Source organism: Myripristis murdjan, chromosome 7 (assembly GCF_902150065.1).
Source record: "Myripristis murdjan chromosome 7, fMyrMur1.1, whole genome shotgun sequence".
Lineage (NCBI taxonomy): Eukaryota > Metazoa > Chordata > Actinopteri > Holocentriformes > Holocentridae > Myripristis > Myripristis murdjan.
In genome coordinates this window covers 7,580,768-7,607,818 of record NC_043986.1, presented here as the reverse complement: position 1 = coordinate 7,607,818, position 27,051 = coordinate 7,580,768, and the positions used below count along the sequence as shown (strand labels likewise).

Below are 27,051 nucleotides of genomic sequence, written 5' to 3'. Positions count from 1 at the left end.
CACTGTATTCAAATATAAGAACATGGGTCAATTTCCTTTGGCCTGACTTTATAAAATAAATATTATACTGTGGCTGGTGTGTTGGGTAAAGGTTAATAATAAGTTTCTGTACAGTCGGACATGCAAAATTCACCCAATTTTACGGTGCCTTCGACACGTTTCCCATCAAATCTAAGGACTAGAGCTGTCTCCTGATAGAAAACACCTGCTTTTCCTGCTGTAAACACTTGGGGGCGCAGTTCCTAAAAAGTTGTCCTTCAGCATGAGGAGGTGAAATTGGGTCACACATAAAACAAGTTCAATGGACCAGTTAATAATAACTCCAGCAGAGAGTGCGCTAACTATATTAGGCCATGGCAGACACATCGAGAGGTGCCAGGCTGTTAATGTTACAACTGACCTGTGTGTGTGTGTATGTGTGTGTGTGTGTGTGTGTGTGTGTGTGTGAGAGAGAGAGAGAGAGGTGCATGGTGAGGTGTCATTCCAAACAAAAAAAGACAAAAAGGGAAAACTGCCTTTTTCCCCCATTAAATCACCAACATTCAAGCATTTTTTTTTTTTTTACAAAAACAAAACACAACTTTTCATTTTGTTTTTAACGCTGCATATCAGAATTATTAGTTTTGTTCTTTTCATTATTCTTATTTTTATTTCGCTTTTCATTGTTATTTTCAGGTCGGTTTAGTTTCAGTTTGTTTTTATTGTTTCAAAATGTTCAGTTTAGTTTTTATTAGTCAGTGTTAGTTTTATTTATTTATTTATTTTGGGGGTTGTTTGTCATAGACATCCCAGTCTGAGTAAACATCAGCATCAACACTTCCTTATGCTTGTTGTGTTGACAAATTTGACTTTTTCTGTATATTTTTATTTCATTTTTGTTAGTTTTGTAAGTGCACAGTATCATGTCAGTTGCATCTTTTTAATTTTTATTTCAGTTTTTCCACACCTCATATTAGTTTAACATTAGTTAACTATAATAACCATGGTACAAATCCCTTCGAGCAGATTTTTCTGTCTAAAACGTAGAGATTTCACAAAAGCTGGGGTCACAAGGTCGAGGATCTGCCCTGCCGAAGTGCCTTTGATCCAGGCACTGACTCCCTGTCTGCTTCAGAGACTGCAGACTGTAGGCAACTGTAGGCGACAATATGCAAGTAGAAGTTATTTCCCTACAGGGATTAATAAAGAATCACCGTATTGTTTCATGTGATATAGTTAAGGCCACAACTTCCAACAAATAAACCACTGTATTTTCCAAAAATGTCAGTGTATGTTCTTGAAAATGCCGATTTAACTTCCATCAGTGTGATGATACTTTCTGTGGTGCATCATTTATTTCTGTGAGCTGAAACATTAAATATTCATGCAAGTAGCCAGATTTTACATGGGATTGTCATCGAATGTGTACCTGGTTATTCCCCTTCAAACCTGTCCCAAATGACATACTGTGTGTGTGTGTGTGTGTGTGTGTGTGTGTATGTGCGTGCATCTGTAATGAACACACAAGAGCCAGGGTCCGGTTTTAAAAACTCTCTCTCAGTAACTCTATTTCTGTATTAATGTACAACCGTTGAAAATTACAGCAATTTTTTTGTTTTTTTCTTTTTTCAGTTTTTTTTTTTAAACGATCTATCTATCAACAGCCATTTTCCAGAAGAAAAGTGAACAACGTGAGCAGAAAGAAAACAGGAAAAAAAAAAAGCAACAAGAGAAGGTGGAGGTGGATGGAAAAGAAAGTAAAGAATGGACGAGATGGAAGCAGGGGGAGGAGGGCAAGGAGGCAAATTAATAGTTAATGTTCATTTTCCTTTGCGGAGTGTTTGAGCATGACTGTGTATGTGTGTGTGTATGTGTGCGTGTGTGTGAGTGCACGTGCATGCTGACGATGGAGGGTGCTGTAGTGTGTGTGACGGTCGAGGTTACACTTAACTGGCTCGACACAACTTCAGTCGTCTGATCGCTGGAGGGGCACAATGTAAATTTAATTATAAATACTCATCACCACCTTTCAGTGAATAATATCCTTCCTCCGAAATCATCCTCATCTAAATTTAATTTCTCAAAAATTACAAAAAAACCTATCCTCTCTCCTCATAACTTTTTTTTTTAAGCCTTGCCTGGTTCTCTCACATTAACAATTCCCTTACAATTTTTGGTGGTTTGAGTACATGAAGTTCATCGCTGATCATTCTGGAGCATCAACGTTTCAAATGAACACAGCCAAATCAAATGCATAATCCGTGTTCTCCATCGGTGTTGTGCTCTCCTAAAAATTCGGCCTCGATGATCAGATCGCAAAAGTTGCACTGATGTCACAAGTGTAAACCGCGGCGGACGTGATGCTCTGAAGGCGAAAGATGTAAATGAGCAGAGGGGGAGGAAGAGGAGGAGGAGGAGGGAGATACAATCGTGCCATTCTGTGACCCTGCAGCAAATGAGAGTGAGAGAAGGAGAAGACGAAAACAGAGAAGCGAATGAGCGATGAAGAATGTGTGCACCGAGGGGGATGCTCATGAAAGGAAGGAAGGAAGGAAGGGAGGAAAGGAAAGAAGGAGGGAAGGAAGGAAGGAAGGAAGGAGGGAGGGAGATGCTGGTGCTTTGCAGTCGTGATGGGGCTTCAGGTGTCGTGGAAATCCTTCAGCAGCGTGCGTCTCCTCTGCTCGGCGATGTGCATCTGATTCTCCAGATCCTGCAGGACAGAGACGACCTCAGTCACTTGACACACGGCACCACAGATTAAAGTGCTGATCAAATGGAAAATGTCCTTTGTAGCTCCTAACTCTTGGGATTATGTGGGATTGTGGATACTGTAATATTGTGATATGACCTAAGTGTTTTCTTTTGCTGGTTTTAAAGACTGCAATTCCCTAAATTTATCAGACTGTTGTAGCTGTTTGCCTCTACCTGCTTGATCAAATCCACATTAATGAAACCTTGTATCTCCATAACATCAACTTTTCAGAAACGAGGGAAAACAGTGTTGTCTCTAGGTTGATGACTGTACTGTTTTTCAGTTGATATGATCAGTTTTGTAAGAGTTTCAAAGCCCCAAGAAGTTGTACTTGAACTTTCTGGTAGAAGCCGGAGTTGAGCACACGGCCAGGTTTACACGCCTGTGTCCGACCTGAACCCAAACATCTGACCCGCTACCCGCAATTTTCTCTAAATCAACTGATGCGAGCCACTAATGCAGGATCCACAAGCCAAACCTGAACTTGTGTCAAACACACTGCTACCAAGGACACATTTGATGATTTATGTGTCCGTGTTCTTGTCACTCGGTGGTTAAACTGACTAACAGGCTGCTGCAAAACTCCTAAAAACTTTAAATATCCCTATAATGTTTTGCACCTGCTCGTCTTCCTCTGCAGTCATTTAAATAACCTCCACCTTCCTACCACTCCTCCTGTCAAGTCTTCCCCTCCTCTTTTACTCCCACGGCCTCTCTTACCCCTCTGTCGTTGGCGCTGAGCTCCCCCTCGCCTCCTCGCTCGTAGCTGTCGGCTCGCTCCACCTTCCACGACAGGTTTTCTATCTCTGCTTCCAGCTGGGCCTGCTGGTACTCAAACTGGAGGGTGGAGATAAAAAAAAAAAAAGCGAGACAAAATCAGGAGGTGAAATTACTCTTTTTTTTTTTCTCCTCCTCCACTGAGACAAACAATGACAGCATGAATCTCTGTTGTCTTTACCTATGAAGTCAAAAGTCAAAATGGGTCGCAGGAGGGCAACAGAGGGAAACAAGTGGAAGAAAATAAGATCACCCTTGATAATATGACACATTTAGGGGGAAAAAACCCTCTGACAAACAAAAGAGAGGTGGGAGAGGTGGCTGTTGCTCACCAGTTTCTTGCGTGGGCCGGACTCCATGTAATAGGCGTAGGGGTAGGTATACTGCAGCGTGTAGCGACACTGGAGACAAAAAAAAAAACACAACATACACTCAGGACTGAACATCTCAAACTGGACGTTTTCCTGATTTCCACGCTCAACACAGCATCAAAGTTGAAGAGAGCGCGTGAATGGAGCCGGTTCACTCCAGTGTAATCAGCTTATTCCAAATGTCCTGAAGCCAAACGAGCGCGTTGTGGGTCCAAAAGTCCCATATTTATCGCATCATCTCGTGTCCTGCACTGGGCCAACTGTCACTACAGTAACAAGCAGATGTTGCCTTTGAAGGCTGCCAGAAATATCGTATTTACGGGAAGAGCACACTTGAACTCCACAAAGCAGCCAGCACTGAGGGGAAAGTCAAACGTCACATGATACACAAGATGTAAAGATGCAAAATTCCCACTCCTTCTTTGACTTTTAGTTGCATATCACATCTTTTAGCCGGTAAACACACTAAAATAAATCAATTACAACACTGATGTGAATATTCTCCTTTTCCTTCTGCCGCTGCAGCACAAAGTGACTCTCTGTATTGGGCTATTTTGTGTAATAACATTACCAAAAGTTTTTTTTTTTCTTTCTCTCAAGAGTCCATTTCATCACCTCTGTACTTGAACACACAATTATTTTCAAGAACAGCTGAAGGCAACATCTGCTTGCTCCATTACAGCATTGACAGATGGCTCGGTTTGCCTGACGAGGAAACTTTTCTTCAAAACATTTTACAAGAGGAGATCTGACAATCAAATTCTAAATTTTCCTCGAGAAGCCGACGATCAGTTTTGAAATCATGAGTAACATTATCAATCAATCAATCAAATTTTATTTATATAGCACCTTTCAAACAAATGCATGATATTCAAGGTGCTTTACATCTTGATTGACAAATAAGCATAAAATAAGAAGTGAAAGGACAAGGAGGCCGATGCACGCTCATAAAATATGGTTAATTTAAAAAAAATAAAAATAAAAAATACTGAATAAAATATATAGAACAATATGGAACGATTTAAAACAATAAAGACACAGCAATAATAAAATAACTCAAGAATAAGATACCGAATAAAAATATAAAAACAATATGAAATGATTTAAAACAGTAAAAACACAGCAATAATAAAATAACTCAAGAATAAGATACTGAATAAAATATAAAAAAAAAAAAACAAGATGAAAAACAATAAAATAGAATGTAGAATATAAGATAATAATTAGATAGCATGCTTTATTTGTCCAACATGTTTGAAGTGAACTGCTGGCACCGCTCGCAGCCGTGGCTCCATTCATGAGTTGGCGTGCTGGTCACATTTATCAAATTGGCGCTCGACTCCCGACAATCAGGTCCACCACTTGCAAAGATAATTTTATCGTCAGGAAATGCTGCGGCGGCTCGACAACGGTCTCCCTCAGAGCATTACAAACATGTATTTAGATGTCTGTAGGTGCATGTCCTAACATTAGCATTGTCGAGCCTGTTTGGTGGTGTGCTTGTTGTTACTTTTTTGTTGTTTTCACTGTGAGCTATCTGTCTATGTCCTCCCATTTTTCCTTACTCGCTCAGCACTGGCAGCTAATGTTAGCCACCCGCCTCTCTGCTCATTCTTTCTGCATCAATAGAAATAAAGTTATTAAAAGTAACAAGTTGATTATACAAGTATTTGTATATTAATCCATTTTCACTCCTCCAACTGATTAATTTCTTACATTTGTGTTTTTTTTTTGTTTGTAGTGGCTAAATTCTGCCGATGTTTACTCAGCATCACAATTCCATTTACATGTTGCTCTTGCTCCCTCTGTCTTTCCTCTGTCATTGTTGTTCTTTCTCTTTCTCCGCCGCTCATTCTACCCATCTCCCTGTCCTTTTTCTCTGTTCATCTCACATTCTGGGCGAGTACCTTAGCCAGTAGCTTGGCAGCGTTATGCAGGTACTGCCAGTCGATCCAGGTTCCCAGGTTGTTCATCACTCTCTCCTGGATCTTCTCCTGGATCCTCTGGTACGTCTGGGCCTCCAACTGCAGAGACTTGTTATGGTTCTCCCACTGGCGGGGAAGACAAACCACAGCGAAAAGGGTGAATGACAGAGAGAACAAGAAAAGTGTCTGTGTGGCAAATCCAGGGCTTTAGGACTTTTTCTTTCCCCTGTTTTGAAGGACACGGTGATTTTGTAAATTGATTTGTGAATTGAATTGCCAAGTGAGAGATTCTGTATTTGCTGTGTCTCAGCCTCTGACTGGAGAGACAAGCTACTGCTCTCCCGCAGGTAGACAAGACAAAAAGAGTTTTTTTTTTTGAGTGTGCCCCTGTGTGTGTGCCTGATGGCAAAGCCTCCGACTGACTGGGGACTTGATACGAGTCTCCGTCTGGAGGGAGGAAACAAAACGTTCAATACAAAATTCGTATGGGACATCTGGGCCTCCAACTGCAGAGACACAGATTAACCTTGATTTTTATCCAGGGAAGAGTTCAGTGAGTGTCGGTGCTTGTTTTCATACAGCATATGGCAAGTGCTGGTCAAAACACAGCTGATTTTTTTGTTGTTGAAGCATTCACACTTGCGCACAGCCACATCACATGCTCCCCCTCTACTAGACGTGAACACACAACCCTTCCCCACTTTTGTGTTTGCACGCTCCTACACAAACTCTACATCGCACAAAAAGTGACTTAGTCCTCAAACTGCTTATTTACCTGACTATCATACCATAACAGAAAAATGTCAGACGACTACAGCAGGAAAGTGTAATTTTCTGTCATTCTCTGCTAAAAGTTATTTGTCTGAACCTGAATACATGGACAATGAAGCAGTAGCAGGAACATGAGCTCAGCCTGACCTTCAGCAGGAAGCAGAGAATACAGGAAGCACTGGGAATCACATAGTGCAATTATGGGATGTATCAACAGTAGAAGAGAGCCTTCGCTGCACAAAATGGGGATTTGCTGGTTAAAAATGGTATATTCCCACACTTCAGGTATGAACTGGTCAAAAAAAAAGTATACCACCGGCAGAATAAGCTCTGCAGCTTCCGTCAGGCTCATGAAACTGCACCAGGTAACTCACAATGTGAACACACAAACCTCACTGTGTTTCGACCGTCATGAGAAATAGATAATGATCTTCCCTTTTTGGTGAACACGTCCTGTAACTTTTGTGTATGTTTATGTGGGTGTGTGTCCTCTACTCACCCTCTCGAAGTAGAAGAGGTATTTCTTGAGGGCCTCTCTGGCCTGAGCCTGCTGGCTCTGGTTGACTATGTCAGGGTTTTCTTTGTAACGGCTGCACTCATAGTATTCACTGCCGTGGGTCTTCCAGTCGCCAAGACACATCCAGCAGAAGTCTGCGGGAAATTCACAGACAGGCCCATGAACAACGGTTTTCAGTTTTTTTAAGAAACTGCTTTCCCTTACAGCAGAAAGCAAGAGCAAAATATCACGAAGAAAAATTACTGCTTGCACTTACTGGTTGTCAAATAAATGTCTGAATACGAGTTTTGCCTGTGGCTGGTATTTTGGCTGGTAAAATAATGGAATTATGACTTTTGCAATGTGTAAATGTCTGTCCACAAGGTCATTTTCATGCCCTGGATATGTGCATCAATCATGTTTTCTTTTCAAGTTTAAAAGGTATGCTTGGTTTCTGGATCATTAAACATAAAATATTAAAATATTCAACAGATGACAGCGTCACCGGTCACAAAAAGCCCAAACATAAAACAAACTGAGACGCAAGGCTTCTGTTGCAACTAGGATGTTATAAAGGCTGTATTGTGTATGTAGTGTGATTCCACTGATCAGATATGACTGATCACCAATAATTTTTGGGCTAACATGACACACCACTAGGTGGACAGCGAAGCACCTTATAGCACCACCAGTGGGATGGAGCAGACAATCAGTATCAGCCAATATTTTTAAAGAGCAACACTGCACAGGTCCAATATTACTATCTGTACTGCTGATATTTGGCTAATTGTGGCTCTTGTGTGACTTTCTCAAAGGTTTTGCAACTACAACAGTGAAATTAACAACAGTCAATCTAACATGGCCTTTTTAGTAAAAACAATTTTCTTAAGGAAGGCCTGTCTGAAATGCTACCTGCATTTGTATTATGATTCTAACAAAATATTATATGTTATTATAACAGATACTGGATATTCATATCAGGCTAAAAAAAAAAAAAAAAAACATATCAGAGCTTCCCTTGTTGCCACCGTGGGAAACAAACCTCTAACCCTCACAGTGTTCGTTCCTTGTAAAACCGAGGAACTGTTAAACAGGAAATCATACTTTCAGGGTAGAGGTCCGGAGATGCACAACTTACCGTGTTTGCACTTGGAGCATTGCTAGAAAACAAACAGACAGAGGAAATGAAAGTTAACGTAGTCAACTGGAAACTTTACTTGACATGACCAACACGTTATGTCATTCACACTTCAGCATGAGTGAGAGAAGATCTGAGCGACATGCAGCGCATCATTTATCTCATCAGGCTCAACTTAGAGGCCGTTTAGGTGTCTGCTAAAAATCGAGGAAACTGCAAGTAACATACACTACTCACAAAAAGTTAGGGATATTTGGCTTTTGGGTGAAATTTATGGAAAATGTAAAATGTTCACGCTACAGTGATATTATATCATGAAAGTAGGGCATTTAAGTAGAAGCATGCACTGGTGATTTCCTCATCTCAAACAATTTATTGAAACAAAAGCCAACAACAGTGGTGGATATACCACAACAAAAAATGTCAGTATCAATAACTTGTCATGTGCACTTGAGCATCAATTACAGCTTGACAACGACGTCTCATGCTGTTCACAAGTCGACTTATTGTCTGCTGAGGCATGGCATCCCACTCTTCTTGAAGGGCGGCCCTCAGGACATTGAGGTTCTGGGGTACAGAGCTCCGAGCCTCTACACGGCGACTCAGCTGATCCCATAGGTTTTCTATGGGATTCAGGTCTGAGAAAGTGCAGGCCACTCCATTTGAGGTACCCCAGTCTCCAGCAGCCGTTCCCTAATGATACGACCTCGATGAGCTGGAGCATCAAACACCTGATGTGAATTTTGCCGTTAAACTCCTTGTTAGAGAACAGCAACTTGTGCAAAAAGTACTGAAACACTGAACAGCTGGACATGTGCATTCAAAAGTTTACAGAAGGTCACATTAAGTTCACCTGTAAAGGTTATAATGCATTTTAGGTTCATCCTGAAATTTCACCCGAAAGCTGAATATCCCTAACTTTTTGTGAGTAGTGTAGGTGCTGTGTTGCTGCCCGGGTGTGATGGGCTCAAATGCCTAAATTATTAAAGTTAATGAAAGTTGAAAGTGAGGCTGCCAGCTCACAGTATCTGGACACATTTTAAGTATTTCCTATGATGCTCTGACTCACCATGTGATTGCACCCTCCATTCTTCTCAATGCAGATATTGCACTTAGGACACTGGAGAGGAAAAAAATAGAAGAAATTCAGGTGTCATTCTAAGATACAGAAAAATGAGATGCAAACAATTTCCAAGCTGGACGACTGATTTGTTTGAAGTGTTTTGATGCTGCTTAAAGTTTGACGCCCGTCCCAGTATCATCATCGTGTGTGTTTATGTGTGTGTGCACGCCCGTCTTACATCTTTAGTGTGTGCGCTGATGTAGTTGGCCGTCTCGGAGTCGTCGGCACATTTGGTCAGCCATTTCCGGATCGTTCCACAGTCTGTGGGCGCGTGGTACATCTGACGGCATTTAAAACTGTCAGAGAGAGAAAAGAAAAAGAAAGAGAGGGAGATTTACAAAGATTTCCATGAAATAAATGTGGCTGTTTTCTGAATTGAGGCAAGGTAACAAAGGTTTAAAAAAAATTGTTTCTTTTTAAAAGTAAGAAATGTTCAAGAATAAGTGAATAACCCTGAGAAGAAGGAATGTACCCGCATGTTTACATCTGTAAAAATATTATTTTTTTAATACTTGCATGGCCGTGAAAGTATAAAGAGGGAAATATATGTATGTGCACTGACATCATGTAATAGTAATCTGTTAATTCAGAGGGCCTCATTCATAAAAAACCTTTATTTATACTTATCTTGATCACAGTATTATCCACAAAAAATAGGTACAAGAATTTGATTCTGTTATTACTCCTGTTGATTAATGTCAATTGTTTTTGAACTGGATGAAAATTTCCATAAATGGCATTCTGACTGGAGCTTCCCCTGCAGATACAGAAAACTTTTCTGCTGCAAAAATGCCACCAAACAAGGGCCTTAAAAAGAAGCTCTGTCTGTACACTGTCTGCCCGAAGCCCAACTTGTCAAATGATCCAAAAGCAGCGAATAAATCCTCAGCTGCCTCACTGCCTGTGGATCTTTACATACTAAAATGAATCCACAGTGATCTTCACTCCATGAGCAAAGTGCATTTAACTAACCCATACATGTTAATACTGCTGATCATGTGGTCTAAAAAGTGTCCAAAAAATAATGACAAATGCTCGATGGAAGTAAGCAGAGTCCAAAGTGACGTCTTCAAACTGCTTCCTTAGTCTGACCAACGGCCAAAAAACACATTGGAGTTCACTTATGACTGTTTGTACGATAGAGAAGAAGTCACACAACAGATCAAGATTTCAAGCACAATTTCAGATTAAACCCGTTTGCATGTATTATTTGTACGTGAAGCTCCATATGTGAGTGTCTGTCTTACCAGAAGACTTCACTGCAGCAGCTACACTGCACCCTGCGTGCCCGCGGCTCCTGGACCTGGATGACTATGGGACAGTCTGCACCCGGACACAACTGCAACTGGAAGTGACTCTGGAGGACGCAGAGAGCCAGAGCAGAGGATTAGATCCAATATAAAACAGCGGCAGGACACACAGATCAGCGGTCAGGTTCAGCTCAGTTTAGATGAATATTACCTGGCACTATCAGTGAATTTAAATGGGAAAGATTCAGCTGGATGCAGATAAAAGCAATCTTTCCATCCAACCGTGAAAATTGTAAAAGTCATAAAAAATAAAGAACAAAGTGAAATTCCATCAGTGGGGTAGACATGAATAAACAACGCATCATAAAAAACAAAAAATTAGTATTGCCTTTTTCTACCTTTTCATTAATATCAGCCCTCTGCTAGATGTTGTCAAAGGATGAAAGCAAACAAATGCACTTGGCGGTAATCTGATGCACCAACTTGACATCATGCAGCCACAAATGGGAAATAACAAAGAGGAATAACAGCAGGTGGGACATTTCGATGTGATCCGAGTGGACAAATGTTTTCCAGGATACTCAAACCGGCGGTGCGATGAGAAGGAACCATATCAGATCATTCCAAGCCTGCGTCATTATTAATTCAACAAGGGGTTTTCTTCTTTGTTGATCGCACAGTTTCTTTGCTGATATACCAAACTTGTAGTTTCAGCTTTTCTAATTTGAGACATCATCACATCACACTGCATAAATGTACCTGAACGAACCCGGAGGAAAGACGGAACAGAGCAGTAGAGAGATGAGAGCATTCAGATTTAATGCTGTGTCAGATTAATCCCTCTCACTGCTCAGCTGCTATACATGTACTCATCAATGCAGCATCTGGACGGATAGCTTGGGTACACACACACGCACACACACACACACACACACACACACACACCTCGACGTAGTCTCTGAAGAGGTAGCGTCTGTATTTGTCCTTCAGCTCCTCTCCTGGCAGCAGCGGCAGGACAAAGTCTTCTGGCATCTGCAGGGAACAGTCCTGAGCCATACATGAGATACCTGGAAACACACACACACACACACACACACACACACACACACACACACACACACACACTAAGCTTATTATGGCAAGTGCTGAATAATAAACAGGGACAGGCAAGTTGCATTTAATACTTTTGTTTTAAAAGTCGAAGGTCATAACTAGTACTCGGACTGAATGAATAAAAAAGGAACAAAAAAAAATACATTATATATAAATGCTATGAAATGTACAAAGTCCACTTTTGATCCAACAAGAATTTTATTGCAATTGCTTTCTAACCTTGACATACACACACACACACACACACAGTAAGAACAAGTGCCAAGCAGCACAAGAGCTACTCTAACTTTACTACCATCGACGCGCCACACCCTTTCATATAGCAGATCATGTTCTAATGTGAAAGACACAAGGGCTGCAATATATCGTGCAACAATAAAATGCAGCCATTCTGACAGTGCAGTTTCAATGTGTAACATATATATTATGTCTTACAAACAAAAAAAAAAAAAAATGACAGATTGCTTTATATGATCAAAGATAAAACACGTGCCAGGTGCTCTTGGAAATGGGAGGTGTTTGGGTACGTAAGAGGGCAATCCAGGCACTCCAAATATCAAGAAATGTGACAAACAAGAATGAGATATTAAAATACTTTGTTGCAGTGGCGAAATCGTTAAAAAAGTCAACATGCTCTGACCACTGTAGGCCTTCATCAGGGCTGTAAGTCTAGTGTCAAGTTTCACTTCCATACAGTTTGTAACACAGTGGTAAAACTGTGAGGACAAGGCGACCTGAAGTGACTCATCTCGCTGTTTCACACTCTGACTGAATTATCACAATGAATTTTTTTTTTTTTTTTTAAAAAAGCCGGCACTGCAGCTTTTGCAGCATACAGGGTTTCTAGTCTATGTCAAACGTAAAATTCCATGACTTTTCTTTCTTTTTTTTTTTTATTCTTTTTTTTTTTTTTACCTTGACCAAAAACAGGAAACACACTTCAGGTGTTGTGAAATCTGATTATTCCTATTTATTTTATGTGGGCAGTGAACATAACACGAACATAAAGGAAGACAGATGTTATGTTTGGTCAGTAATTAGTCACCGTTTTAAAATTGAGGCTGACAAAACTCCCACGATATTCCATGACTCGTCCCAGGAATTCATTAAATTCCTGACTTTCCCTTGCGTGGAAAAGACTTTTTGAAAATCTCATAACTTTCAAGGAATTCCATGACGTGCAAAAACAACCCTCTTCTACCATTATTTTCTTCTCAGTATTAATTTCTTGAGTCTTTTAGGTCTGTTGGTAGGAGAATATGCTCCAACTGTGTGTGTGTGTGTGTGTGTGTGTGTTTGGTTTAACATGTTGGGTGTGTAGTGGTACATTGACAGCAGTGTGATGTGCCTTCAGCCAGGCTTCTGTCGAGGTCAAACCCACTTTGTCATGTGGGCAGGCTATCAGAGAGAGTGTTAGAAAGTAGCACAGGGACACACACTGAGTCATAAATATGCACCGACACACACACACACACACATACACACACGCACTCTAACAGACAGGGAGTCTCACTCACTGGTAAACTGTTCACTCTTTAGCACAGACACGTATACAAAGAAGTTACTGTAACTAATCCACGTATACACCTACATATCCATCTGCTTGCCTGCTCACAGACACACACACACACACACAAACACACACACACACACTCTCTCTATCATAGTCATAAGGTGCATGGATGTCTGGTAAATGTTACAGCAGATGGGAGTCATCAAAACCTGATATTACACCACACTTATCTTCAAAGTCACAGCTCACACACACACACACACACACACACACACACACACACACACACAGACAGACACACACACAGACACAGACACAGACACACACAGTAAGTAAACAAATATGGATGTAGGCACAAACACAGACCCAAAATCTTCAGTATTTTCAGTCATTACACACGGTATCATTATGTGACTGATGTATCAAGTAGCGGTCTGCAGACCCAGCTGGTCTGGCGGAGCAAAATAAACTTTCAAAAGGACCCGAGGACTTAAACTACAATGTAGCCCTGAGCTGACAAACACACACTCACGCTCCAACAAACCACAAACCACACACACAAACACAGAGACGGAGAGGCGGGCAAACAGATAAATGGACAGATACTTCTGAGCGTCACATCAAAGGGAGTGTGTGACTCACAAGCTCCCATGCCAACTTTGATGAATACACACACATGCAAACACACACACACACACACACACACAGACATTTGCCACTCACCCACTCCCATGCCATCTTTGACCAGTACAGTGCAGTGCTGCTCCCAGCATGCTTTGCAGAAGGAGTGCTGGCAGGGCAGAGCCAGCAGGGCGTCCCTCCGTACGACCTGTAGACACACACCGCACTGCAGGGACTGGGGGGCCTGAAACACACACACACACACACACAGAAAATAAGGCATTGCAAACAGTTTTTTGAGTCAGTCTTTATTAGGCCTTAAGGACATACACGTGTTTTGAATATAAACAAATCCAAGCACGTTTATGAGGAAATCTACACTGGATACGTTTAATATTCAGGATAATAAAAATAAATTAGCTTTCACAGAAAATTGGGGAAAAAGCTGTTAGGAACAGGTCACACCACTGGCTTTACTTTGGGTTGCAAGCATAAAATCAGAATATTTTCACCAGCTGTCAGCCAATGTTGTCACAACACCAGAATTTGGACATCAATACTAAAACAAAGTTTAATGAAAGTTTAAGAAAAACCATCAAACAATGCGTCGCCGCACTCGACCTCCACAGCTTAGCAGCAGCATCTGGATTGGTCAGTGAGTTTTTGATAATTTGACTTGGCGTCCATCGTTGCCGCCTCTAAAATGAAACGGTTCTGAGTTTTGCTCCTGGCTACAGTTTTGTGGGATTCAGATCAAGACAGCGATGAACTCGTTGACCCTGGTGGATGTTTTCAAAGCGCTTGGCTCTTTACACTGGACTACACCAGTCAAAGTGCTGCTCTGTTTTTTCCACTCCTTTTTTTTTTTTTTTTTTAATGTTCTCAGCCTGCAGAACACATTGTACCGAAGGAAGCACTGAATGTTAATGAAATTCAGTATTAAATTCAATAATCCACGATCATATCAAAGTAATGTTGAATCAACTTAGGCTGTATCAACTTGACCAGCAGATATTTTTTTCTGAGCCAAACCTCACACTGAAACTGAGATAGAGAACAAAATGTGATTTGCGTGTACAAAGAATCATACACACGAGAACGTATTGTTGAAAACCAGTTCTGATTTTTAAAGAAAAGGTATTAGTGTTAAAAAAAAAAAAAAAAAAAAAAAAGACCCAAGGCCAACTGGCTCCACACATATCAAGCTTTACACCACACATGCACAGGCGGTCGGCTGGCACTCACAGTGACTGATCTGCAGGTGCTGCTGGGCTGGACCAGGGCGTCCGACAACAACAGGGACGAGTTGGACTTATATCTGAGGGGAAACACGATACGTACAAATAATGAAAAAAGAAGATTTTGCACGGGGAAATAATAAAAATAAAGAGATGGCAAACGAGAGAAAGAAGGATAATGAATGAAAAATGAGAAAGAAAATGAGAAAGATCTAGAAATGGCAGGAACAGAGGGAGAAACAAAGTAGTAACATGGAAGAGGAGAGAAAAAAAGGAGTGACAAAGAAGAAGAAAGATTGGAAAAATAAGAGACACAGAGAAAGGAGAAAAATAAGGAAAGAAGGCGAATGAGAAACAGATTGTAGAAATGAGTCAAAGACGAAGACAGATGACACTTACCTGTCCAATATTTGTGCAACCTGCCAGTGAAAATGCACAAGGACCAGTTTAGCTACCGCCGGTGAAACCTGAGACAGGGAGAGGGCGAGAGAGACAGAGAAAGATGCTTCAGTCAAAACGTTAGTCATCCTGATCGCCTTCAAATTCAACTTCACTTTGACGACACAGAGCGGCGTCGTATCCCCAGTTTTCCCTGTTTTCCCTGCAGCTGACTTTAAGCTCACACTGCTGCATGTACACGAAAAACTTTATAATCCTAACCCACTCATAATGCAGTGTTTCCCACATACCTACCATATATGGGAAGCAGAGATACTATGGGAAACACTATAAAACAATAATAAATATCAATAGTAATAAATCAAGACATTAGTGTTTAAAATACGGCAGTTTACTTCCCCGGATTCCTAAAAACAGATGGAAAAACAATTGAATTCCCCAGGGGCATCCGCCGAGATCAAGTTTGGGAGCGAGTGTTTTAAAGCAACAACGGAGAGGCTGCATCGACTCCATTAACCGCTCCTTAATGCCTTATCGGTTTAGGAACCAGACATCTAGTCATTTATCATCCAGCAGGCTGATGTGAGGGATTCTCCCAGTTGCAATAACAGAGTGATCGCGTTAGAAGAGCCAGGAAGATAAGGCCGAGTGTGTGGGATTATGTTTCCAGATCACCTGGCGCTACAGACGCAGAGGTCAAGGGCTCACCGTACTGGTCAGAGACGCTTGCCGATTCAAACCCAAAACCTACTGGGATAATCCGGGTGAGCAAAGAGACGAAGAAACACACTTTTTTCTCCTCCGACCATCAAGGTACCGCTGAGCAAGGCATTTTGATCATTTTTGAGATGCAGAGGTACAATGATACAGGGCAGGGTCTATATTTCAGATATGCAATCCTAACTTCAACCTGTGTAATATGACAACTGTAGGGCTGTAGTCTGTTAGTCCACTGGTCGATTTATTGGTCGATACGTTCTTGGTCGACCAAAATCTGATTGGTCGATTATTTGCCGTGTTAATTTTATCAGGGGTAAAGCACTAAGTGCTAATGGGGGTGTTTTCAGAACACCCTGTTTCACAGGTAACAGTCTGTCTTCAGAACACCCCCCTTGTTTTCACAATTTTGGATTAGCCCAACCCACTGGCGGAGACAGATAGGTAGGCCCGTATGTCCTGAATAGAAGAAAAAATTAGGCCTGGTTTTCTGAATATTTGCTGAATTAAGAATGTTTAATCAACATTTAGTCCTCTACCATGTCAAAGACGTCGTCAGTGTGGCAGCATTTTACCAAAATAGATGGAAAAAAAAGTCGAATGCGGACTTTGCAAACAACAGTTGGCGTATCACAGCTCAACGACCAACATGGCATATCACCTAAAACGGTAAGCTAACATGTCTGCGTTAGGTTGCTCCGTCAGTTTTGAGTATAAACATATCAGAATTGGCATATTTCAAAGTTTTAGTCTAATAATCATTATATAACTGCAGGCGCACACACCCGCGGCGACGGCAGCTAGACATAGTGCTATTCTCGGAAATCATAGGCTATGATATTGCGCAGCGCTGTCAGAGCCGACCGACGCCACTGTGTCATTCAGTGCAAAATAATTAGGTCAAAAACGATTTAATATACTGCAAATACGAGTTGTTTATGTTTATTTATAATTCATTTAGGCGGACAAGGCTACCAGGTAGGCTACTACCCAGTTAATTAATCTAAAAATAGTAACTTTTTTTTTTTTGTATTCCCGCCGCCCCCCGATTAGTCGACTTTTGGTCGAAATTTCAGGACTTTAGTTGACCGAGATTTTCTTTGGTTGACCACAGCCCTAGACAACTGACCAGTACATCACCATCCTCTGGACTGGACTCTGACTTGTGTTCATACTGCAGGTGCACTATGAACATGTACACTACCAACAACAACACTATGAACAGAGAAAACAATGTATTTGTGTTGAACTGGAAGATGTAACCTGGAGGTGAAACATGCGAACAAGGATTCTGCTAAAGTAAACGGTGACACCTTCGTTTTTCTGCAACTAGTCCTGGTAAACAAACAAAATAAAATCCTGTGTAATACGCACTTGTTTGATGTAAAAGTGGTACAAGTAGGGGTGTAAAACCAAACTGTGAAAAAACAAACCGTTCAATACACAATGCACCCTACAAAGTGCAGTGCTGCAAAGACACCCACTGTATCTAACCACACACTGAGCTGATGAGTATACTGAAAGGATTTTTATGTTTGTGTTAAACACGCTAAGTAGACCTTTGCCTTTGAAAGAATATTTGTTGGTTTCATATTGTTATCCCAAATCTCTGAATGAAAAAATATATATACTTAAAACACATAAAACACTGGTAGCTTTTTGCTCCCTAATCTACAAAACAAATCGAAACTGAAATTGTGACGCAACTGTGGGGTTGCTGAATCGTCACACATCTTTGTACCTTTTAAGATGCTCAGTTCTGCCCACATTAGCTGCACAAAGCAGCTCCCAGGTGTAAATGGCTGTAAAGGTGTGTGACTGTGGAAATGTGAAGCAGGGAAACGGCGTGCACGCTCAGCATTTTCCCCAAGATATGTGCCGAATGAACACAGCCCGGCGTGAAGCGAAAAGACCACATTCAGAATGACATAACCTCATGTCTGCTGTTCGCCGGCCTCTTTCAGCCTCAGAGCGAGGGTGTGTGAATCTGAGGGACTGCACTCAGAACAATGGGAACTGTCAGATGGGCACAAAGGCTGCAGATCACACTCCCAGCGAGCCTCTTTTAAGGCTCCATTCACACTCGATAGAACGGCCGCCTCGGGTGATCCGATCAAAAGTAGACAGCCGAGACAGATCATCACCGTCCACATCTGGCATTATCGCGTGTCTCTAGCAGCCACTTGTGATTGGATTTGTGAGCAATGTCAGACCCAACAGAACTACCTCTCTTTCCTTTCATCCCTCACTTTGATTCTTCTGCATTTTATTCAACCTCTTCCCAATCCTTCCCCATCCTCACTTCCATATTCCACGCTGTCACTACCCTCCAAATATTTCACACTATTCCTTATCACTGACTCATTCACAACGCACATGTGCCCAACCACTCTTCTCTTTTAGACTAAACCAAGATACCGTTATTTCAACCCTCCACCTGCCCAACACACCAAAAAATACACCTATCAATCATACGCTCTGTCCTTCCAAGTACATCACAGAAATGATTATTTTCACTGTTGACTGATCAATACATTTTTTTCCTATTAATCATTAAGGATATAAAGTGTCAAAAATAATGACAAATGCTCATGGGATGTTATCAGGACCTGAAGTGATGTTGTCAAATTGTTTGTTTCGTCCGACAAGCAGCCCAAAAAAAAAAAAAAAAAAGTATGAATTTTATAACAGTATGAACACAGATAAGGGAGAAAACCTGGAATAAGTAAATGTTTGGGACTTTTACTTGATACATGACTAAAACAATTGCTCGATTATCAAATGTAAAATTATGAATCTTCTGTCTGTTTCTGTGCTACAAACAATATAACATCAGTATATTTGACAGATAATGCTTAATTTTAGTGCTAACTCAGACACACACATACACACCTTGAGCGCGGCAGCCACGTTGTTGACCTCCTCCGTCAGCACCCGCTGACTCTCCCTGTAGGTCAGACAGGTGAACTGGTACTCCTCAGGGTCGAAGGAGTCGGCGCCCTGCTGCTCCACGTCGCTGGCCACGCCGTCGTAGTAGCCGGCGATGTCGCCTTGATCGTCCTCCTCTCCTCCGTCGTCCTCATCCTCCTCCTCCTCAGAGTTCACCCCGAAGTCTTCCTCGTTGCTGTCCGAAGCCTGGCTGTTCATGTCCACAGACATCCAATCGGCTGAATCAATCGCCCGGACAGGTAGACGGCCCGCCTACCTGTTGGGATCGCACCGGTCCGATTGGCTGAAATGGCTCGTTTGAAGCTCTGCCTCCCGCCCGCTGCCGGCTCCCCTCCCTGCACTTCAGCCGCCTCGTGCCTGGGAGGACTACACTACCCAGACACACCCTGTCCTCTCTCCCCGTCTGACTGAGGCGCGTACGGAGCGCGCTCAGCAGCAGCGGAAGAAGCAGAAGAAGTCACACTCCCCGTCACTCATCTGGAAAGCTGGATAGAGCAGGATCTGAAGATTAAAAAAAAAAAAGAAAACTATAGGGGAAAGAGAAGAAAGGGAGGAGGGAGGAGGGAAGGGGAGAGGGAGAGAGAGAGCAGCAGAGCAAAAAGGCAGAAAAGTGGAGAGGGAAAGAGAAAAAAAATACGTTAATCAAAAGTTTGTACTGTTATTGTCATGCTATGAGGTAATCACTAAATGCATTGTTATGAGTTATGAGATTATTACATAAAAATTGAATAAAAAAATGTCAGAATTTTGAACATTAATTCTTAAAAAGGAACAGATTATGATATAAACAATTAGCTGATAAAGTGAAAAGTCACTTTTCCGTGCAACTTTATTAACATGTTTAATGTCACCTGTTCACACACGAGGGTGGTGCGATTAAGAATATAAAGGAGACTTAAGAAAAAAAGAGTGAATGGGCTCCAGAAAACCACACTTCTCCTCTTTCCGAGTTACGGCCCATTCACCTGTTTGTTTGCTGCAGGGTGCAGGGACTCAAAGCACTCTTATGTTTACACTTAATACTTTAGCAGCACCAGTTGTCACTCGATCAGGCCTTAATGTAAGATCTGTTTAGGTGATTGATGAGAAGACTGGCAGCAAACTCAACTTATTATGTTCGCAATGTATTTTCTAGCATCTTCTGCATTTTGTTTTCAATTCCATACGTTTTCGACAACTTAATTGTTTTCCCTACCAGATCTGAAGATTTTGGTCACTGTTCATGATGATTTATCTTAATAGCTGCGCGATTTGCAAGCCAATTTGATTTTTCTTTATAATAAGAGAACATTACAATATGTCTAATAACAGTGGAACATTAAACCTATCAGGGATGACAAACAATATTATGCCTGTTTTTTTTTTTTTTTTTTTTTTTTTTTTTAAGAAAATCTGCTCAATTCCCAAACTTTTCATTTTCCATAATTTTCCATACGTTCCAGATTCTATAGGAATGCTGTATTAATTTAGGCTAATTTCAATTTGCTCCTGTGATTGCTGATACTTCAGCGTACTATATACTGTGTGTTGTGGAAAAATGCAAGCCTGGCAAGCCTGGCACCGTCTCCAAAGTGCACACATAAGCGCCACAAGCCACTTAAAGAGTAACTAAAGCCCAACCTGATCCGTGTGAGGCCTGACCTCTAATGGTAAAAAGTAGGGTGTCTGTTCTTTGGTGGCAGGTGATGTCACCACCTGTTGTACTCTGAGTGCTGACATCACCTGCCACCAGACAGACACCAGACCGGACACCCTACTTTTCACCATTAGAAGTCAGGCTTCACACAGATCGGGTTGGGGTTTAGTTACTCTTTAACACCAAACACCGCCACCAAGCTTCCTCCCACAAACGCTGGCATTCTCTGAGGTTTAAACCTCAGGAAAAGTCATTTTGTCTCGTTTATTTATCGAGGTGATTCCTGTTGAGATGAACGACCTCATTTACAAGAGGAACTTGGCCGAGACAGCAGCAGTATCGTTTAGCTGCAAACATAGTAAAACAATAACATCATACAAGAATAGAAAATAAATAAAGTACAGTTGTCCCTCGCTATAACGCGGTTCACCTTTCGCGGACTCGCAGTCTCGCGAATTTTTTTTAGTGCAATTTTGCATGTTTTTTTTTTTTTTTCTTACAACGCATTGTGTTCTGCGTCCTGATTGGCTAAGGGACTGTAGACCATTGTCAATCAATCTCCTCCGTGCTGTGTCTCCTGTACAGTACAGATTGCGTTCATTCTATAATACTGGACTTATTTTACTACGAAGGTTTGAACTTTGAGAGCGTTTAAACAAGAGGGAAAAGTGAGAGAATGTTAATGCCTGTCTGAGAAAAGTGTATAAAGTGTGTAGTGAGGGGTTTTACAGCCTTAAAACATCTATAATAATTGTAAAAAATAAAGCTGACTACTTCGCGAATTTCGCCTATTGCGGGTTATTTTTAGATCGTAACCGCTGTAATAGCAATAGATAGGTTGATACAGAACACTGTCATGGTCATCAAACGCCCGGGTTTTCCTGATAGGTAGCTTGGGCAGGAGTTGGTGCCGATTGGAGCTCTTCATTTTGTTTCCTGCACATTTTTTCCCGTCTCAATTGTTTAATTCCTAACACTGACATGTTCCTCACTACCTCTTCTCATTTCTGCTGAAAGCAACGCTAAGTATAAACTTCTTTAAAATCATGTTACTAGAATTAAGAAATCTTCCCACAGTTTCACAATCTCGTGTCCCTCAGCAGAACACGGTGTTCGTCACTCAGTCATGGTCATCAGGCGTCTTCCCTATCCTGACAGGAAGCTGACAGGCCATCTGCATCATCACTACAGAGCGGTCAATGCTCAGGTCAAGGGCCTTCTACACAGCAAACACACTAGCCTGCACCCTAAAGGTCAGCATACACAGGCGACATGGACACCAAGCAGCATTCGGTCTAACAATTAGTCTGGCAGTGAATAGCATTTCTCCAGAATAATTTTGTTTCATTGTATACTCCAGATTAAACCAACTGGTCTGGTCTCAGCTGCTCATCTTCATTTACAATGAAAGCAACTGGCTATCATCTAAATACACCGCTTCAAAATGCCACCTACATGTCTGAATACCCATTTGTCCAAGATGATTTGGAGAAATATTACAATCCACCTACAGCAGAGTCATGGATTAAAAAGAAAAAATTAAATTATTGCAAATTAAATCAAATTAATTTGCAATATAATGACTTTTATTAATCACAACTGGTCTTGCTGATTTGAGGAACAAATCTTGGCCATTTTCAGCATCAGTGAGGGCTCCAAGCAAAATGATCAGTAATGCTGATATGGCAGGGCTGCATTATTATCTCTGCCAGGTGACAGCCTGGAGGGTATTAGGCCTGTGTGTTTGATCATGAGTATGTCTGTGTGTGTTTGTCAGCAGCTCATCTCACACATTACTTCACCTATCAGCTTAATATTATTTTGTGCACAGTTATGACTTTATGATCAAGAACCTCTCATGGCTGTGTTGATTCAAACCTTTGAAAACCTGTTTTATGAGGCAACTGAGCGCCAACTCCTCAGATGTTTTTTTTTTTTTTTTTTGCCCAAGTCCAAGCACCAGAGAAAGGGACATACTCAGGCAGCGTATCTATATATCTATCTCCAATTTGCATGCCAAAGTAAGACAACATGCCCGGCAGAGAAATGCATTCTACTGAGCGCACTCTTCTAGTTATTTACTGTGGAAGGATTTTTTTTAAATGCACAAAGATACAAGATGATTTTAGCAACCATTATTTCCATCATCACAGCCCACCTTCAGATGCCAAAACATAAAACTGGTGTGTTTAAGACCTGCCTTAAATATCAATAACAGGAAAGAACAAAACAAAAGCACTACCAAAGGCTAAATCAATCCACAAAAAATCACACTGACCTTATAAGAAGTGCTATATTGGAGTCTGGGCCATTTAGATTTTATAGATATTATTTGTCTTTTTACATCACACTTTTGAAAAAAAAAAAATCAATAATGTAGATTGCCTTGGAAATGAAAGTCAGATTGAACTGCGCTGTGACTTGATGGAGGGGAATTAACACCAAGCTCGAGCCAAACACGGGTAAACCTTTGGCTGGAACCTGGTCACTTTGTTTTCTCCAAAAGCCACTTGGCCAGCTGACACTAGTTGTATGGTTTAAAAAAAGAAAAAAAAGAAAACAGTTTAGGTGGAGCTTGATATTCACTTATCACTGCAGATAAAAAAAAAAGACAAAGAATCCTGGCTGTGATACTAAAAACATTCAGCAAGTCAGACCCAAACTTTGTGAGGCTTTGATAACAAAACTCTGTCGGGAGCTTTAGATCCCAACTCCTCAAACAAAATCTCAGGACCCATTTCAGCCATCCTGCAACCGTCTGCCTTCACCTCCTTTGGAAAACACTGTTCAAAGTATCTTTCAGTTGGCACCATGCCTGGCAGCCACTCTGAACTGGTTCTGTGTTTTTGTTTACATTTTTGTTACAGTTTGTGTTGCTTGTGAGTTCCCTTTGCAGTGTATGTGAGGTCCTAGACTGTGACAATATCAAACCTCCAAAAACAAGTCCTGTCTATTAGTGTGTGAATGAAGTGACTGTGTGTCCTCGGCAGTTTCCAGAGACATGCCCTGAAACCTTATGGTTCCAGGCAGATAATGAACTTTCTCATCCACCGGCCACGGTTGCTGATTAGTTCCAAAATATACCCGTGGTTTATATAATTTAATCTACCAAAACATGATTCTTTGAACAGAAAATAACCACAAGAGGGTCCCGCCAAGTGGCTGGAAGAGTACAAAAGTCTCCCAGCATAAGCAAAAGATGTGAGTGTTAGGCTGGTGTCTGGTGGTTCATTTCCACCCTGTGGTTGCCTGACATTTTAACTCAGAGACCAACTAACACACTCCTGATAATGTGCACCACACCCCCTCCAGCGCAACCACGGCTGCACAAGCATGATGGGAAATGATCCGTTTTTCTACCGGTCAAGTGCCGTTAATTTTGGCTTTTAAATGACCAAACGATTATAGCAGGTAGTAACTGTTTGTAGATTCTCTTATTTTTCCCACAACTAATATTTGGCTGCTGAAACGGTCAAATTGGCAGGCACTGTTTGGAAACTCCCAGCCACTGTGTGGAGAAGGTGAAAACATTTTGTTTCCTGATCTGCCCACACATTAATAAGCGTGCATCTTCAGACTCGCACAGTTTACCACTTATGTGAAACTCCACAAAGTGATAGTTGCTTGCTGAGGTTGTTTTGCTACAGATATCCAGAAATGATTACTTTACACCCAAGCTTTACTCTGCATCAATGTGTTATATTTAAAGAAAAAAAAAAACAAGTTCGCATGTGATATAATGAAATTTGCTGATGAGGTTGGGGATTTATGAACTGCTGTGGTCTGTGGACAAAATGTTAGTTGTGTTTGCTGGCTAGAAGGCTAGCTAGCCTGGATCTAGAGGCCAGGGGTTGTTGCTGGCCCGGGTCCAAGGTCCCTCCCTCCCTCCCTCCCCGCTCAGTTGATCAGATCACAGCTACACCCACCCTACTCCCTGCTTGACTCACTGCTTTTCAAAGCTGCATACAGTACAACTCAAACCTCTTCTCTTTCTTTTCCTTGTCTTCTTATTCTCCTGGTTTCTCTCCCTATCAGTCTGTAACTCTCTCTCTGCAGGCCTACCTCTGCTCTCCATGTGTGTGATTCTAACTCTGGATTGAAAACCACTAAGGCGGATTTAGATGAAAAAAAAAAAAAAAAAAAAAGCTCTTGCTTGCATGCATCTCCTGTACTTTTCGATCCTACTTCATTGTAGCTGTATAAAACACGTGTGGGACACAAGGCACGCGTACAGGCTTAATGTCACGATTTAGAGGATTAGCCGGTGACTGCTTTAGCTTTGGGGGGGGAACGAGAGAAAGAGAGAGAGAGACAAACTAAAACGGCAGTCAACTTTAGCAATCCAGGCGGTAAGGTACAGTATAGTCACAGCAAGGGGAAAAGAGCCAAACCTCAAAGTTACAGCGTTTACCAACTGAGATAACTGCAAGAAGAATCAGAATCGGAAATACTTTATTGATCCACGAGGGGGAAACTGGGTCAGCTGCAGTTGCTCAAATTCTCAAGAGAGGAATTAAATTATAAGAAATATAAAAAGAAAAAAGAAATATAAAAACATGTGCCCTAGAAAGATACATAAAAAAGTATGTGCAACAGCAGAGAAGAAGAGCATGTGCATCCAGACGCATGACTGCTTGATGTAAATGGCAGGGCAATAAAAATTTCCAATAAAGTACAACATGCACTCAATGAAAAGTAAAGAAAATCCCTCACAGGGCAGTTCAGCTCCGGGCCTTTGTTAGGCTTATTTCAACCTGTGATCCTGGGACAATCTAAGAGGTTAGCCCTGCTATTATCTTTGGGGACAGTTTGACCCCATTCAATGTTTAACTCCTCTAAATACACAATCAACATAGTTTTTTGCCTCATATTTCATGACTTGTACGAATTAATGTGGACAACTGGGTTAACATAAAAGTGTCTTTGGGATCAACCTGACCCCAGGCTGTTTTTTAGGAGTATCAAACATATAAAAATATTAACATTTTACACACATTTGTTTTAGTTCTTTTGGAAGACACTGGGGAACTATAACGTGCAATTTATAATCATGACAAAACCTTCTCTCTGCTTCAGGGCCCTCACCTAACCTAACCACACCTGTAGAGGTGCAAGAACCACTGATGGTTCACATGACCTTTGGGAGGGAAAAACATAAATCCCACACACACTTTGATGTACAAGAGGTGCTGAGAGAGGTGGGTCATGTTTTATTTAAAGGGCCATTTAGGCAGTCAACAAGACATAAACTTTGCTAACAATCACTATTCTGGTCATTCTCCAGAGGGGTTTAAACTGCTGGGGTCAAATTGAGCCCAGCTGATGAAACATGCTGGTCACTTTGAAGGTACCAGGAGGGTTTTAACAGGCACAGGATCAGAGAGAGAGGTTGCTGGCCACGGGGTTCAAATATGACTTTGCAAATATCCAGCTGGAAAGAAAACGCGGTAACCAGCCTGCCAGGCAGCCCAGCCAGCCAGCAAGCCCAGCCAGCCCGGTGCCAGCCCAGCGACGGCACGGATGCTCACATTCCGCCCGGTCCAGGCTAAAAATAGGCTGCAAACTGGGTGACACACATATTGCTAGGCTAATATATCATAGCGACTCAGCAAGGGGGTGGGGGGGATGTTGATCGCGTCAATATAATATAATATTATGGAGGAGGGGACGGGACGAGATAAGCAACATTAAACTGTTTTGAGGTGAGGGCATCCGGTAAGACTTGTGTCCAGAAACTTAAAAAAGACAGGAAAGTCCATTTCACCCAGCGACTGGCTCCACCGTTAGCAGGCTTTAGCTTCCTGGCTAGCATGTTGACATTTCTGTTCAAGAGTGAATTAACGGCTTGGTAAATCCTCTCAAATTCATATTTATACAATCAGGGAGTTTTGCGAACAGCCTCTCAAAAGTTTGTGAATTTAAAAAAACAACCGTTGCTGTTGTTCCCTGCCGCGAATTTGAGAAAATGCTAGCTAAGGCTAAAGTTAGCCGAGCCGAGCCGAGCCGACCCCCGCCTCCCCTCCCGCCGTGCCTCCGCCTCTCTCACACACTCGAGCCCGGGGATGGAGATGTAAACAAGGCCTTGTGGAGCTCGGGAATAAACAAGACAGACACAAACAAGCCACACAGCAGCTCACACGCAGTGAAGCGGTCCGTGTTTACCTCCCGGAGCGGTGTCGGCTCGGCCCGCGGTGGGAAGCGGCGCTGGTTTTTCAGAGGATCCAGGCAGCGATTAGACTCTGGCCGCTTGGTAGGCGGAAGGCAGACGGCTACAGGGGTATTT

At 41.8% G+C, this 27,051-nt stretch overlaps 1 protein-coding gene across 3 annotated transcripts; it reads right to left on the bottom strand.

The window, feature by feature from the left end:
• Positions 1 to 1,515: 1,515 nt before the first annotated feature.
• Positions 1,516 to 27,051, bottom strand: arih2 (ariadne homolog 2 (Drosophila)). Of its 3 annotated transcripts, none has more exons than XM_030055611.1 (15): positions 26,931 to 27,051; positions 19,076 to 19,659; positions 15,467 to 15,534; positions 15,075 to 15,147; positions 13,932 to 14,073; positions 11,528 to 11,649; positions 10,580 to 10,689; positions 9,511 to 9,628; positions 9,279 to 9,329; positions 8,210 to 8,231; positions 7,075 to 7,226; positions 5,787 to 5,930; positions 3,841 to 3,909; positions 3,452 to 3,568; positions 1,516 to 2,689 (listed from the first exon to the last, which is right to left on the bottom strand). In XM_030055611.1, exons 2-15 carry the CDS (start codon positions 19,340 to 19,342, stop codon positions 2,618 to 2,620), a joined length of 1,527 nt encoding a protein of 508 aa, XP_029911471.1. In that variant the 5' UTR covers positions 19,343 to 19,659; positions 26,931 to 27,051; the 3' UTR covers positions 1,516 to 2,617. The 3 variants fall into 3 exon arrangements, with proteins under 3 accessions (XP_029911471.1, XP_029911473.1, XP_029911472.1); XM_030055613.1 differs by having other exon boundaries at positions 19,076 to 19,633; positions 26,931 to 27,041; XM_030055612.1 differs by having other exon boundaries at positions 26,906 to 27,036.

Excerpts from the sequence above, each read along its gene's own strand:
- arih2 (XM_030055611.1), bottom strand. The coding sequence starts at position 19,342 with ATGTCTGTGGACATGAACAGCCAGGCTTCGGACAGCAACGAGGAAGAC. Across the intron at positions 8,232-9,278 it reads ATGGAGGGTGCAATCACATG|CAATGCTCCAAGTGCAAACA; the intron begins GTGAGTCAGAGC and ends TTTGTTTTCTAG. Across the intron at positions 2,690-3,451 it reads TCAGCGCCAACGACAGAGGG|GATCTGGAGAATCAGATGCA; the intron begins GTAAGAGAGGCC and ends TCTGTCCTGCAG.